The following is a 15,776-nucleotide window of genomic DNA, read 5'->3' as shown; positions in this document are numbered from 1 at the left end:
GGGGGGGGGTTTCGAGACAGGGTTTCTCTGTATAGCTCTGGCTGTCCTGGAACTCACTCGGTAGACCAGGCTGGCCTCGAACTCAGAAATCCGCCTGTCTCTGCCTCCCAAGTGCTGGGATTAAAGGCCTGCGCCACCATTGCCTGGCTCCTCTGATCTTCTGTGGGGAATTCTAAGTCCCCACATATGCCTCTACCTGAGGGATGTCATGTAGCTTCAACTAGATTACAAGATCAACTTCCTTTTTCCTGATAAGAACCTGTTCAGCCAGCACCTAAGATTCCCAAAGCCCTCACCCAATGACCTTTGCCCCTCCTGGATGTTCCTACTCTCAATCCCCCAAAACTTTATTACCCTGAGTCACCCAAAGTAAAGTTGATCTGGATCCTGAAAGCTGGTCCCAGTGTGGTCATGCGCCATAAGTACTCATGGGGCTTCCAAACACACATCCTTTGTGGACCGTCCGGCCGATGATCCACAAAAGTGGGGAGACCCACATACAATATTTTATAATATGTAATATAATGCATAAACCCCTATGTTGCTAGATAAAGTCATCATTTTAATACTCATATATTTGCCAGGCACAGTGGTTAATACTTTTAATGCTAGCACTTGGGCGGCAAAGGCAAGAGGAACTAAGTCTGAGGCCAGCCTGGTCTACATAACAAGTTATAGAACAGTCAGGGCTACATAGAGAGACCCTGACTCAAAACAACAACAAAACCAAAAACCTCCTACCCACACACAAACCACTGAAACACATAATATAAGAATAAAGAAATTTCTGCAGATTTAAGATGCAAGGACATTGGTGACACAGGCACAGTGGGCATGCCTCAGACAGCCATGTGCATGAGGGAGCCTGCTGACTCCTGCATGGGACTCTAGGTAGCACAGCAGCACAGCGTGGTTTCTGATTTCTCTTTTCTAATAACCATACATTCCTTTATAATACAGAAAGAAGGAAGGATGACAGAGAAGAGAAAGGCAAAGAAGGAAACTTTGAAACAATAAGCTGGGCTAGCAAGATGGCTCAAATGGGTGACCCTGAATTCACTCCTAGGATGGTAGGGGGAGAGACCCAACTCCCTGCAGCTGTGTTCTGGCTTCCAGCTGTGGTCTTCACAACACAAGCAGTGTACACACACACATTTATAGCACAAGATAAATACATGAATAAATGTAAAAAATTAAAACAATTTTTACAATGCTCAGGGTGTTGATACTCTACTGGAACAGAAACAAGACAAAACAGAACTGGGCTCAAGCTAGAATATTACCTGTTTTAACTCCAAAACTTGCTCAGGATCTCTGGATGAACATGTTGCTGAAGCCTGTTCACTCATGCCAGAGGCTTGCAAAGATTTCTACAATTAGCATAGAAATAAACTGAAATTAAACCTGGAAAGAAAGGGAGTCAAAGCAGAGGTTCACACTCACAGCCAATCTCACAGAAGCTCTCCAAGGGTTGCACATAAAGACTTTAATTTTTATACGTAAGATTTGATTTCAACAGAGCAATGTCTACAGCTCTCCAGAGCCTCAGAAGTTACACTCATACCAAGTGATTCATGAAATCTAAACATGTACTTGAACTTGTATACCATGCTAAGTATGAGGCACATCGAGATGGCTCTCTGTAAAGGCACCAGCCATCATGCCTGCCAATGGGATGTTGTGCTGAGACTCACACAAAGGAGAGCATCAAATCCTAAAAACTGTCCTTTGACCTCCACTCTGTGGCTTCCATGCCCATGTCTGCACAACACACACACACACACACACACACTAACTGCAAACAAAACAAAAACAAATAAACAAGTGTCTCTATAACCACACTATCACTATTATTAAAAGAAATAATTCCTATCAATAAGAAAATAAATAAGCCAGCCTGGTCTACAGAGTGAGTTCCAGGACAGCCAGGGCTACAGAGAGAAACCCTGTCTCGAAAAACCAAAATAAATAAATAAATAAATAAATAAATAGTAAAAACCAAGCTGACTGTGGTGGTTCAAGCAGATCACACAGCAAGTACCAGGAAAACCAGGGCACATAAAGAGACCCTGTCTAAAGAGAAAAAAACGAGATGATGCAGAGACAGGCAGAGGTCTGTGAGTTCAAGACTAGCATGGTCTACACAGTGGGTTTAGAAGCATCAAACCAGGAATGTGGGCACACATCTGTGATCCCAGCACTTGGAAGGTAAAGAAAGGCAGGAGGATCAGGAATTCAAGATCACCCTGAGATGGCTGAGTCTGTCAAAAACACCACCACCACCACCACCAGGCTGGCTATAGTGGTATGTAACTTCCAATTCAGCTCTCAGAAAATCTGAGTTCAAGGCCAGTCTCATCTACATAATCAGTTCAAGACCAGCCAGAGCTACAGTGTAAGACTGTCTTAAAACAAAACAAATAGAGACAAATAGAGATGGCTCAGAGGTTAAGAGCCCTGACTGCTCTTCCAGAGGTCCTGAGTTCAATTCCCAGCAGCCACATGGTGGCTCACAACCATCTGTAAAGGGATTTGATGCCCTCTTCTGTTGTGTCTGAAGACAGTGACAGTGTACTCACATACATTAAATAAACAAATATATCTTTAAAAAAAGAAAACAAATAAACAAACCCAGAAAAACCAACAAGGAAGGTGATGAGAATTACTTTTGGTCACTTATTTACATTTCTTTTTTAACATTTACTTACCAAATTTTCAATCAATGAATCCTTTTCAGCTAGCTGGCTTTGTAAGAGCGCCTGATGACTTTTTAACTCTTCTATTTCTTCCCTCAGCCGACTGATTTCTTCTGGCTGAATGCCATTCACCTGAGCCCCGTCACTGTGAGAGCCTTGATGGTGATTGTCTTTTCCTGTTAAACATTACAACACTGGGGAAAGCTGGCACGAATCAAGCTTTTCATCCTCGGGACTAGAAGACTACAATACAAGATCATCTAAGACCCCAGAGAATGTCTCCTTAACTGGGAAACTAGCAGGGCACTCCTGATGGCAGAGGGTGCTGACTGGTTCAAGGGTCCTGATTAAATGGTATGGTTTGGTGATTATGACTACGAATTACAGCAACTTTAATTCCAATTCTGACAATAAGTGAAGTCAAATCCATTAAAAAAAAAAAAAGCTTCCCAGAGGAACAGCTATCCACATGGGTTAACTAACAAAAAAATGATTGTCATAAAGAAAGAAAAATTTGGCTGGGCAGTGGTGGCGCACGCCTTTAATTCCAGCACTTGGGAGGCAGAGGCAGGCGGATTTCTGAGTTCGAGGCCAGCCTGGTCTTCAGAGTGAGTTCCAGGACAGCCAGGGCTACACAGAGAAACCCTGTCTCAACCCCTCCCCCCCCCAAAAAAAAAAAATGTTTCTGAAAAATGTTAGTTTCCCTCACAGAAATCAACTTCCTACTCTTCAGTACCTGGCATTATCATGACAGGCCTGCAAGACAATGCTCCCTGCAAACACGTGGTGTGGCAGTGTGGCTTACCGTACAGCACCACTCCCCCACACACAAAGTCCAAGGTTGGAGCCCCAGCACACAGAAAGAGAGTGACAGGAACGGGAATCCTTTTTTCCCTCCTGGTATCCTAGACCTGAGGGATAGAGCCGGTGGTCAGGAGGCCACAGGCACAGGCACTGAAGACATGGTGCTACGAAGGCCCTTTCCTTCTGCCTCATACATAATGGGGAGCAGGAGTACATGCCCAGTCTCCACCAAGAAAAGAAGAGCTTACCAGGTCAGGTCCAGACCCAGCAGTACCCAAATGCCCATGGACAAACACTGACAACAATAACAGCTGAGAAAACAGCCCTTTAAAACGGAGGAATGTGAATTCTTACCTGTCTACCTGAGACTAAATTAGAGTTTTACATATCTATTATTTCATTTAATTTTCAGATGACATGGATGCTATTATTTCAACTCTGGAATTGAAGCAATTGAAATACTGTTATCAGTCAATCTCAAATAACCTATAGGATATATTATCTGGGGAGCTTGTAATGAATCAAAACGTAGTGTGTTACCAGGGTCAGCAATCACTGGATCAGCCAATCAAGCAGGAAAATACAGACTGGACTTTATATTGGAATGATCTGCTCTTAGCTACTTACCATCCTGCACTAAGTGCTAATTTAAGTATTAGTCACAGTGATCATGGTTGAGAACAATCAGTCCACAGAAAATCTCTCTGTCCAGCTCCTGAGGACAGAGTGACTCAGACACTCACCGAGCTGAACTTTGAGGAGATTGTACTGATCCTTGTGCTGCTGAATCTGAGATGCCTGCTGGGTGACTGCTGTCTGCAGCTGCTCGTTCTGACACTTCAGTGTGGAGACTTGCTGTTTCAGCTCCTCCAGTTGTAGGTCCTGCGAAACAGACACAAGTCAGATGTTCTCACTACATACAACAGGTACAATAAAATACATGGGCTTTAAAAAAATCAGTATGTTAAAACACTCAATACGTCCAAAATCAACGGTGAAGCATTAGGACTTGAACATGTACAAAGCTGATCATCATGTAGAGGTTTCAAGCAGGGCTCTGCTGGCGAGCGAGTGGGCTAGTACCACAGCACAGCCTGCTCCTCACTCACTTTGGGGCCACAAAACCATTTAAAAAATATATACCAAACTACGTAGAAAAGTTAGTAAATGAAGATACATGTATGCAGCTATATTATTTAAATTTGTCACAGTTACTTGTTTTAAGTGCATGGGCACATGAGTAGAAGTCAGAGGAGAATTTGTACAAATTGACTCTATCTTCTGAGCATGTCAGAAAAATCTGACACTTCTGGCCTTTATGGACACCTGCATTCATGTGCACATAACCACATACAGACACATAACACATAATTAAAATAAAAATAATTTAAAAAAAGAAGAAATCTGGCTCCAAGCAGGGTCTAGCATGTTTTCTAAACTTGTGATAGTCAGTTCCTATACAAACTTAGAACATTTGGATAGCTCACTAATTGTCCACACTACTATACAGCTTCCATAATCATAAGTTTTAAAAACTATATTTGTGTTTGTATGTGTGTTCAAGCACACATGTGTGCCTGTGTGTGTGCACATGGAAGCCAAGAGGGCCCCAGTGTCCTCCTCTGTCACATTTTGCCTATTCCTCTGAGACAGTCTTTCCCAGAACCTATGGCTCATGTCTTCTTGGCTAGGCTGACAGCCCACAAGTCCTAGCAACTCTGTTTTGCTCAAAGCTGGGTTACAGGAGCCCTGAGCACCTGGTGAGTCATGTGTCTGCTAAGATCCCAACTCTGCTCTTTGTGAGTTATCTTTTCAGCCATAAGGCCATAAATTTTAATTCTCATTCAACATCTGATCAAGTAGATATAAATTATATTGAATGTTTTTTTAACACTAAAGTCAATTTCCACTTTTCAAAATGATAAATATTCATTTAACAAATTTTCTTGAATTTTGGAGAATTTCCTTAAGGATGAATTCTCAAATGTCATTCAAATGATATAAGCATTTTTATAGTTTCAGATGTTTATTATCTGATAGGATTTAAGTTGTGAGAATGTATAAAATCAACATTTTACAAATAAGTCAGTAATTATGTCAGAACCCTTTCCTCTTTCTAAACCAACTGTACTTATCGGACTCAGATGTAAGGTACACGCCATATTGCAAAAATACTATATTCATAAACTAAAAACAGCTGTATTTGAACCAAGACATAGATTAAAAATCCATAACTGAGGCAGTTTAATGACTCAAATTTTGAACAGAGATACTGACTGATTTTAGTTTATTGATTTGGCTGGACATTGAAACGTTGAGGACAAACTCCAAGAATTCTATTATCACTTTTTTTTTTTTTTTTTGGTTTTTTGAGACAGGGTTTCTCTGTGTAGTCCTGGCTGTCCAGGAACTCACTCTGTAGACCAGGCTGGCCTCAAACTCAGAAATCTGCCTGTCTCTGCCTCCCAAGTGCTGGGATTAAAGGTGTGCGCCACCACCGCCCGGCTCTATTATCACTTGTAAATTTTCAATCTCAATAATAAATATTGTGAGGAAGAAAAAAATAGCATACATGTAGAAAGGTAAACATACCCCATATATGCTGTTACATTTCCTTTACAACATTAGAATTTTAATGACATCAGTAATCTAATTTTTCAGATAATACTATACAATCCTTTACAAAATTCTATCACAGTATATACCATGATAAGAAATTGAATGACATTTTAAAGGATGCAACAGGGATTAAGGTGCACAATACAAGGCATGTAAAGGACAATGACTAGCATTATGAAAGGAAAGCATCAACTAATAACACTGAAAACAAGAGTTCTGGTCTAACTCATCACCTTCTCTATGGAACTGCCTGTCTACCACAATCGTACTCAACCACCCAAGACAGAAATCTGGGGATCACACTCTTTCTGCACTTTGATACCTGTAGAGAAACATTACCAAGTCCCACAACTTTTATCTTCAGTTCCCACACTTCTCAAGTCTGTCCCTGCCATTCTCTTCTAACAGTTACTAGGAGATGCTGGGAGAATTCATTAAAGGCATAGACTTCCCATTTATCCTAAACTGAATACAGTTAGTCACTACTTGTAGGGATGCTGTGAAGTAAGAGACACTGAGAGCTGGAGAGATGGTTGAATGGTCCAGATGGCTCAGCTCATCAACTGCCCTTCCAGAGGTCCTGAGTTCAATTCCCAGCAACCATATGGTCGCTTACAACCACCTATAATGTGATCTGATGCCCTCTTCTGGCATGCAAGTGTGCATGCAGATAGAGCATACATACACATTAAATAAATGAATAAATAAATAAATAAATCTTTAAAAAAAGACATGAGTTCACAGAACACAGCAAACACGAGGTAGACACTATCATCATTGTCATGACTGTCACCAACATCCTCCCCTAGCTGACCCACCACAATGATCTCCTTCCTGGCTTTCCCACCAAATGTCTCCTTCACACAGCCAGAAGCTGCTCTAGGTTCATGGCAGCCACAACAGACTAACTGTGCTGTATGCAATCTCCTGAGAGCCGCTCTTCCTTGGCTCTCTTATGGAGAGTGTATTCCTAGGCTCTCTCAGAGCTCAGCCTGAGTGCTGCTACACCTTTGATTAGCTCTAGCACTAGGCTTAATTACAGTATAACATACATGCCACAATCACTTAGATATCTGTCTCACCCTGACTCCAACAACAGACTCTATCTGATCCATGATCTATAGCATCTTGCACAGTGCCTAACACAAAGCAAGTCCCTCAATTTAATACACAGATGCATTTGAAAACAATGAAGTTTACTTTCTGTATCCCTCATCCATTTGAAATGCCAAGAAGCAGACTTCCCTCAAGCAGAGTTGATTCCAGTCAGGAGAGGACAATTTGTTGGTACTTACTTGCTCACGGATCATATTCTTATAGTGAGTCACAATATTATCATGCTGTTCTAAGGTTTTCTTTACCTCTTCCTCTTTCTTATCTTCTTCGCTAGACTTATAAATAGCCTTGGTAATAACACCTGTAAAACAAAACATATTTAAACTGTAAATGTAAATGTGGCTTTTATTTCCTCATAGGGATGAGATGAGAGCCTACCCAAGCTGTACAAATACAAGGCTTAGGCTGAGCTCAGAGCATTTCTTCCTCTGTACTAACTATCCCTAGACCTAGGCCTGGAAGTTTCTAGCATCCATACAATCTCATCTTCTGCAAGCCTGGACCTTGAAGGCTTCAGCTTCTAGCCTCCATCTGCTAACCTGGGCCTAGAATGTTTCAGCATCTCAAACTTACTGCTGAATAAACTCACCCTGTCTAGCTCTTTCTGAACTCTTGCTAGTTGGTTCAACATAGCTGTTCTGGCTAAAACACCTCTCCAAGCTGATTGATTCAAACTGGAATCTCTCGGCTTCTGACTGAATTGCTGTGCTTGAAAAACCTGCCTCTGAACTCCATGAATTCAATTGCACTGACTGTACCAACCAAACAGAACTCAACTGCATTCAACTGAACTGCACAGACTCAACTGAACTCTACTCCACCTCTCTCTGCTCTTAATGTAGCCTCTCTTTCCTTTGATGAGAGTTGGGTGTATCCTAGCTCTGACTCATTCTGTCAAATCTTTCTCTGATTTGCCATTGTGTCTATCCCTCAATTAGACATCATCGTTTGGAATTAAGGATGTGTACTAAGTGTGTGTCTGTTTCCCAACAAGACCATACTGTAATCCAGGGCATGTCTGCAGAGACCTAGGTGGTCTTTGGATGTGATCTCTTGCCAGCAGCCATGTGGATTAAAATTCCTCTACATAAACTGCACTAAATGGTTTTCTTGAGGTTCTGCAGACTGAATACAGGGCTTCACGTGCTGAAGTACATGCTTTACCACTCACCTATTTACTCCCAGTTTGATTTTAAGCACTACAAACATGACTTAATTTTTAGGATTTAATGAGTAAAAATAGCCTAAGTCAAGACAGTCATGCAATACTCTTTCTAATCTTTAAGAATCCAAAGTCTTTCTGTGTGCTGCAGATGAATTTCCTGGCTTATCACTCATGGGCAACCCGAAACACATGCACGCATGCACGTACACACAATGATGTTGGCTCAGAAAAAACTTTCGTATCTTACCTTCAAGTTCTTTCACCAGCTTTGTAAACTCATGATCAAATATCATGTACTCTGGACTCGGAAAGTTTGGCTGGGGTTTCTGAGATGCTCTGGAATATAACTCATGTTTGCTAATAAATCCTAGTTTCTCTATGAAATTCTCTTTGCCAATCCTCTTCTCTATTAGTTGCTTTAGTTTCTCTCTACATAGATAAACATATGATGAGATGCTTAAAAAACCTGCAAAGGCATAAGCTTGGTTTACTTATACTTTAGCAAAAAAAATGTATCACGGTCTCTGGATGACTAGATGGCCATCCTGCCCTTACTTACTTTGTGTAGTTTTCTAGTGAGTTGTCATTGAAATAAATTGAAATGCCCAAAAGAAGGGCACATAGGCCTTGGACCAACTGCTCTTCTTCTCCGAGATTTTCTGCAATCTGTCCTGTAAGCTGACATCTTTGTTAAGGAGTTGAGTGATTTATAGTGTCTAGAATATTTAATTTTGTAATCTGAATTTAACATATATCTTATGTAATACTTTCTATAAGAAATTCTATATATATTCCAAGCCAGCATACCATAAAAACCTACACAAACACACACAGCTTAAGCATGCATAATTATATACCCATAACATTTGCAGAAGTTGCAACGGAAGTTGAAAGATGTAAGTTACTTACATGCATGGTACCAAAACTTTGTAAAGGATACGAATGGAACATTGGCTGAGTTGTGAAGAAAATGTGTTACAGCAATAGGACAGTTGCTTAGCCAGGTACAAAGCAACATTAACAACCCAACTCTTGTCTGTATTTTGCTTCCCTGCAATAGATAAGTTGGCAGAAACCACTTTATATTTACTACTTTTTCAAACTCAAAGTTAGCCTAAGATCCCTCCTTTTCTTTTGTGTTAAAAGAACTTAAGCAGAGATATGTATAAGAAAGCCAGATTTTAAAAATTGAACTAAAATACATTTTTGTGTTTACAATAAGCTGCACTTTCCAAAAGAGCACAGTGCAGAAATCAGAATCAATTCATATGCACCAATACAAGTGGTTATTTAAAAAACCCAGTGGGGTCTGGGCTGGGAGTACAGTTCAGTTGACACAGTGCTTGTCTAATATGTAAGAAGCCCTGGGTTCCATCCTCAGCACTGAACAAAGCCAGGTGTGGTAGTGCACACCTGTAATCATAGCACTCGGGAGACGGAGATTGTAGGATCACAAGTTGAAGTTGTTCTTAACTATGTAGTGAGTTCAAGGCCAGCCTGAGCTATGTGACAGCTTGTATAAATAAATAAATAAATAAATAAATAAATAAATAAATAATGCTAGAAGAAGATGTTATAACAAAACTATTGTGTGGGAGCTTTAAAAGACCAATCCCAAGAGATATTATTAGAAATAAAAATAAATCCATATAAAGTTGAGTGGGTAGGGTGGTGGGAAGGATCTGGAAGAAGCGCAGAGAAGCTACAAAATATATTGTATAAAAAATTAGAAAATGAATTAAAAAATGTTCCAGAAAAATTAGTTATATTTCAATTGTTTTATTAATTAGCAAAGAAATGGGATTTTGCTGGGCAGTGGTAGTGCACGCCTTTAATCCCAGCACTCGGGAGGCAGAGGCAGGCGGATTTCTGAGTTCGAGGCCAGCCTGGTCTACAGAGTGAGTTCCAGGACAGCCAGGACTACACAGAGAAACCCTGTCTCGAAAACAAACAAGCAAACAAACAAAACAAACAAAAAAAGAAATGGGATTTTATTGAGAAGTGAAAGTGTAAGGCAGATACACTGCAAAAGAACCTTGAACAGAATTTTAAAAACAAGTTCTTGATAAAGGAAAAAAAAAACCTCTCCTTTTTTTCAAAAAAAAAAAAAAATCACAAACAAAAATGTAAACAAAGAATTTTCTAAGTCATTTAGTCAAATTCCTTGAGAACATATTATTCTCAAATAAGAAAATGAAGAGTCATGCTGCAAACCTAGGGTCAACAAGCCCATGCTTCCTCTCACGCGTACCTAGTGGAGCTCAGCTCTCTAACATCAAGAAATGCCCTTAACACACACTGCACTGCTGCCAAGACCAGGTAAATAATATTGAAAAGTTCTGTGTCCAACAAGAGTATGATGTTGAGCTTTTAGTATACTACAGTTAGATTCCATGTAAAATGCTCTTATTTATAACACTGCTACTGTCTACTTATAATAATATAGCCTTAATTTTCTTTTTAAAGAACAAAATCTGAAATAAAATCAGCATAACAATGTATCATTTGAAGGAAATTTTCAGAAAGAATCCAAATTATAATTATTCAAAGAAATGAAGTAAGAAATAAACTTAACTGTTGCTACGCTTTTCAAATGTTCTATTTAGATTTAAAATTTACTTATTAGTATACATGTGGGACAAGTGCCACAGTGTGTGTGTGTGTGTGTGTGTGTGTCTGTGTGTGTGTGTGTCTGTGTGTGTGTAGGCCAGAGGACTGTTTGGTGGAGTCGGCTTTCTCCTCCAGAATGTGGGTCTCCATAGCTGAACTCAGGTCCTCAGGACTGGTGGCAAGGAAGGGCTTCCAACCACTGAGTTATCTCTCTGACCTTCTTCAAATCCACCCAGATTATTCTAATTTCAAGATTCTGGAGGTCTTGGTCTACTTATGATCTATTCTCAGGCGTATGTGATATTAAACTATGTTAAACAACCTTCCAGGTAGACATCAGTATTAGTTTTGCATGATGCTACTTTTCCTTGTTCTCACCTGTAGCCTCCTGTTACAGAAACTGACAAGCTAAAAACACACTCTCAGTTGAGTGCATGGGCTGTTTTGCGGATCTCCTGGATTATAATTTCTTATAGTAGCTATTGATTGGCAACAGATTCTTATGCTGTACTTGGAAAAGCTCTGCACATACGAAAATGACTCCAACAGATTTCCTTCTTTTCCTCCTTTTCATGCTAGAGTGACGTCAGGGCTGACCCACACTTAGCACGGGCTCTAATACTGAGCTAGACTCTGTTCCCAAAGTTTTATTTTCGTAGAACTAAATAATCTGATTTTTAACACCATATGGAAAAGTAAACAAGTGGAAATAATTAAGGATACTGTGAAAAAACAGTAATGAGGTAACAGCAGACCACAGACAGAAATCAACAGAATCAAAGTCCAGAAGTGGACTTGTACAAATGAGAATCTTAGTGTGTGGAAAAGGTACCAAACAGCTGCCAATGTATTGCAGATAGACTTTAAAATACTGGGGCAACTAAAGAGCTGCCTAGAAAAATCTGTGGGAGCTGGCAAGATGGTTCAGCAGGGTAAAGAGCATGCTGTCATACCTGGTAACTCAAGTTCAACTTTTAGAACTCATGGCAGAGAGAACTGACCCCCAAAAGTTGTCCTCCAACCTCCATAACCATACCATTGGATATGTGTTATGGTAGGCAGGCAGACATGCACACATGCATACTCAGATGACTATGATGATGAAGGTGGTGGTGAGGATGGTGATAAAATAGAACTTGAAAAGATAAGTGGATCTGTATCACATACAGATCATTTTTTAAAAAGGCAGAGTAAAAACACTCACATAACTGGAACTTATGGTTAAGTACCCTAGGACCCTAAAGATGGCATTTCATAACTTATAAAGCAGAGACCATAAAATATTGATATATATTTATTTATTTATTTATTTATTTTGGTTTGGTTTTTAGAGACAGGGTTTCTCTGTGTAGCCCTGGCTGTCCTGGAACTCACTCTGTAGACCAGGCTAGCCTCGAACTCTTGAACTCAGAAATCCGCCTGCCTCTGCCTCCCAAGTGCTGGGATTAAAGGCGTGCGCCACCACCACCCGGCTAAGATTGATTTTTAAAATACAAAACAAGGGCTGCAGAAATGGCTCAGTGGTTAAGAGTACTTGTCAAAAGAAAAATGACACTCAAGAAAAAAAAGTACATAGCTGTAAGCTATATCAAAGGACAACAGTTAAGTTCCTTAATGTAAGCAGAGATTAGAAAATACAAGACAAGCACACACCTCTTGCCAGAGCCTATAGAACCTCCATAGAACCATGGAGATTTACAAAAGGAGACTGAAGGTATTACTCAGGGCATTCTGAAGTTCAGTCGTTAGAAACCAGAGTTGAAAGGATGAAAGAAAATCCATACATTCATAAACACAATGACATGTTTTGTTTCTTATGAGAGGAAGAAGTCAGAGTGTACACACACGTACACATGTGGTATATGTGTGTGTATAGGATGTTAAATATCTTCCCTCTCTTTCTCCACATCTTTTTTGAGTCAAGTGAGGAGCCTCTCACTGGATCTGGAACTCATCTTTGTGGCTAGACTGGTCGGTTAGCCAGTCTCTGGGCTCCACCTGTCTCCAATCCCTCAGCGTGGGGTTACAGGTGCACACCACCATCCCAAGCTTCTATGTGGGTGCTAGGGATCCAAACAGAGGCCCTTGTGCTTGTGTGGCAGGCACTTTACCCGCAGAGCCATCTCACCAGCCCTTTTTGTTTCTGTCTGTCTGCTTGAGACAAGGTCTGGATGTGCATCTCTGGCTGGTCTGAACTCACATTTATACAAGGCTGGCCTCACACATACACTGATCCTCCTGAGTCTGCCTCCAAAATGCTGGGGTTATAGGTGTGTACCACCATGCTCAGACATAAATAAAATATTTGAAGTTAATACAAATAATCTTTAATATCAGCTATTATACTCTCCCAACTAAATTTTCTAAACAAAAATCCTTCTCATCCCTACACTCATTTAAGTTGAGCACTATTATACTGTTAATGTAAACAAAAGCTGGCACTTGAAAATTTTAAGGTTTTTGCATGAATTTTAAGGTCCTAGAAGTCAGACATAGTAGGTCCACATATAATCCTAGCACTGGGGAGGCAGAGGCAAGAAGGTCAAGTGTTTAAGGCCAACCTCAGTCACAAAGGGAGTCCAAGGCTAGCTTGGCTTACATGAGACCTTGTCTCAAAAGCAATAAAAAATGAAGTAATTCTCATGTCATAGGATCAGATTCACTTTTAGCAGTGGCTTCTAAGAACAAAGAATAAGAACACCGATGAAGTTCTTGAAAGTACAAAAACATTCCACAATTTGTTATGTGTTTTTTTTTAAAAGCCAATCAGTTGAAAACATAATGCCTGTCTTTTAAGTGCATGACATTTATACTTAAAAATATATATTCTAATATCAAAAATTCTGGGCTGGAGATAATGGCTCACTAGTAGAGCACTTGCCTAGCACATACAAAGCCCTGAGTTTGATCCCCAGAACCATCGAGTAAAACAAACAAAGAAACGGAAACTGCTGGCACAAGTTGCCACATAAGTGTGTGTGAGTTACAAGTGCATGCTAGGTCACATTCACACATGAAGTGCAGTCACTAACTGAACCTAACTTACTACTACCCCACTGCACAACTGAACCACAGGACTAAACAAGGATAGAAGACTTGTCAGGCTTTTTTTTTTCTTTTGGGTTAAATATTTTGTCAAAAGAAAAACTAAACCAAACTGAACATAGAAACACTCTCCTCACAAGATAGTAAAACCAATACGGTAGTTGTAGTGTACAGATTATACCCAGAATATTCCATAATATTTCATTTAAAATCATTACAATTACAAAAATTTTGCTATTGTACATTTTAAATGATGTAAGTAATAGAAGGTCACACATTCCTCCTTCATATACTGGTTGAAAGACACACTTTATCCCTAACCATGGCTTTCTTTCTTTAAGTTGCTTGTAAGGGAAATAAAGAAACAAGCTTGGGCAAATAACACAAGAACCAAAACTGCGAGTCTGAGACAGTGCGAGCACCCTGGAAGAGTCCAGGCACACAGTGTGCTTATTCCCATAGTTCTCAGTAACCAGCCAAGAGCAAAAGAAGGAAACTGGAGAGCCACCTGTGACAGACAAACTTGCCAACATGTGTGAGTAGAACAGAACTTCAAACAAGCTGTTAAAAACCAACTGCAAAACCCAAGACAAGGAGGAAGCCTGTCAGAAGAAAAGGCCTCAGCTTATCAGGTATACATACCCGTCTGTCGATCTTATCACCCTGCAAATTATACACCAAACATTATTCACAAACATTGCTTTAAATCATCTAAGTCCAGAAAAGACCCTACAGTATGCTCTTAGTCCCTGCAAATCTAAGCCAGCACTTAGTGGTAGCGGAGCTCTAGACCTCTATAGAGATGACACCCTGGCTGATCATACAGCCTGGTGATTACAGGGCCAAGATGCCAGTACCTGAGGCCTTCATATCACCAGCAGTATACTTACAAAGCTAAGGTGGCCATGGTGCCCACAAATTTTTCACAACTGGTATGAAAATAGTTGCTTTCAACAGTGACGGGAGACCACCAAGCATTAAGTAAAGATTTGAAACATTTAATGTAGTTTTTTAAAAAATCACTTAGAGACAACTGATAAATTGGAAACTGACATAAAGCAATTTAAACATCAATTTTCTTCTCATTATAGTTATTTTTAAAGATTTCGCTTATAACTTCTATGAATAATAATATTATTTCTTTAATTAAAAAGCTCCCAAAATGCCTGGGAACTGGGGGTCCAGCTCAGTGGTGAAAGGCATTTAGTAAGCATGAAGAGTCTAATGCAGAGCAGTAACAACACTGACAACAAAAAGTTCACAACAAAGAAAGTGCAATGTGTGGTGAAAAAAACAGCACAGCACAGTGGGAGCACACCATGGTGGGAGCATGACAGGGGGGACCCTCCACTGCTAGAGCAAGTAGACAGAACAATTGGTTTATCTATTAACTAAGCTTCCATCAGGAGTCTAACTTTATAGCCACACTGTAAGTCAGCATGGCTTTAAACAGTCAGAAGGCTAAGCCGACATGGGCAAATCATGTAGAAGAGACACGCCCAAGCCTTGGTGGCCATGTTCTACTTGTTTTCATGAAGTAGCTGCAGAAACACAGATTTTAAATTATTTTCATCTTTATCTTGCTCGGCATGTGAGAACTCACAGACAGTGGAAGTATACACTGAACATTTTGTATATTTAATAGACTGCTATTGTTTGTTTTGGAATGACCAACTGCTTCAGTAGAAAAACAGGGAGGCACATAACTACAAACTGCATCA

General features: G+C 40.1%; 1 protein-coding gene and 1 non-coding gene across 3 annotated transcripts in view; both read right to left on the bottom strand.

The window, feature by feature from the left end:
* The window catches only part of Uso1 (USO1 vesicle transport factor), a 65,065-nt gene that overhangs the window by 6,172 nt on the left and 43,117 nt on the right, over window positions 1–15,776 (bottom strand). Inside the window, exons 14-21 of one of the 2 annotated variants that reach the window (XM_028752593.1) lie at window positions 14,698–14,718; window positions 9,341–9,451; window positions 8,960–9,078; window positions 8,648–8,829; window positions 7,415–7,536; window positions 4,244–4,382; window positions 2,709–2,872; window positions 1,284–1,370 (exon numbers count right to left, since the gene is read on the bottom strand). In XM_028752593.1, coding sequence (XP_028608426.1) covers window positions 1,284–1,370; window positions 2,709–2,872; window positions 4,244–4,382; window positions 7,415–7,536; window positions 8,648–8,829; window positions 8,960–9,078; window positions 9,341–9,451; window positions 14,698–14,718 — 945 coding nt within the window. The remainder of the gene's footprint in view (window positions 1–1,283; window positions 1,371–2,708; window positions 2,873–4,243; window positions 4,383–7,414; window positions 7,537–8,647; window positions 8,830–8,959; window positions 9,079–9,340; window positions 9,452–14,697; window positions 14,719–15,776) is intronic. The other variant, XM_028752594.1, reaches the window with a different exon arrangement.
* On the bottom strand, window positions 3,595–3,742 carry LOC114608681. The gene has a single exon (XR_003709403.1). It is a non-coding gene; the product is annotated as a small nucleolar RNA SNORA57 (small nucleolar RNA).

The sequence above is a fragment of the Grammomys surdaster genome, unplaced genomic scaffold (genome assembly GCF_004785775.1).
Source record: "Grammomys surdaster isolate TR1022 unplaced genomic scaffold, NIH_TR_1.0 125928, whole genome shotgun sequence".
In the NCBI taxonomy this organism is placed as follows: domain Eukaryota; kingdom Metazoa; phylum Chordata; class Mammalia; order Rodentia; family Muridae; genus Grammomys; species Grammomys surdaster.
Note: the sequence above shows the minus strand (reverse complement) of the source record. Positions and strands in the feature narration are given on the sequence as shown.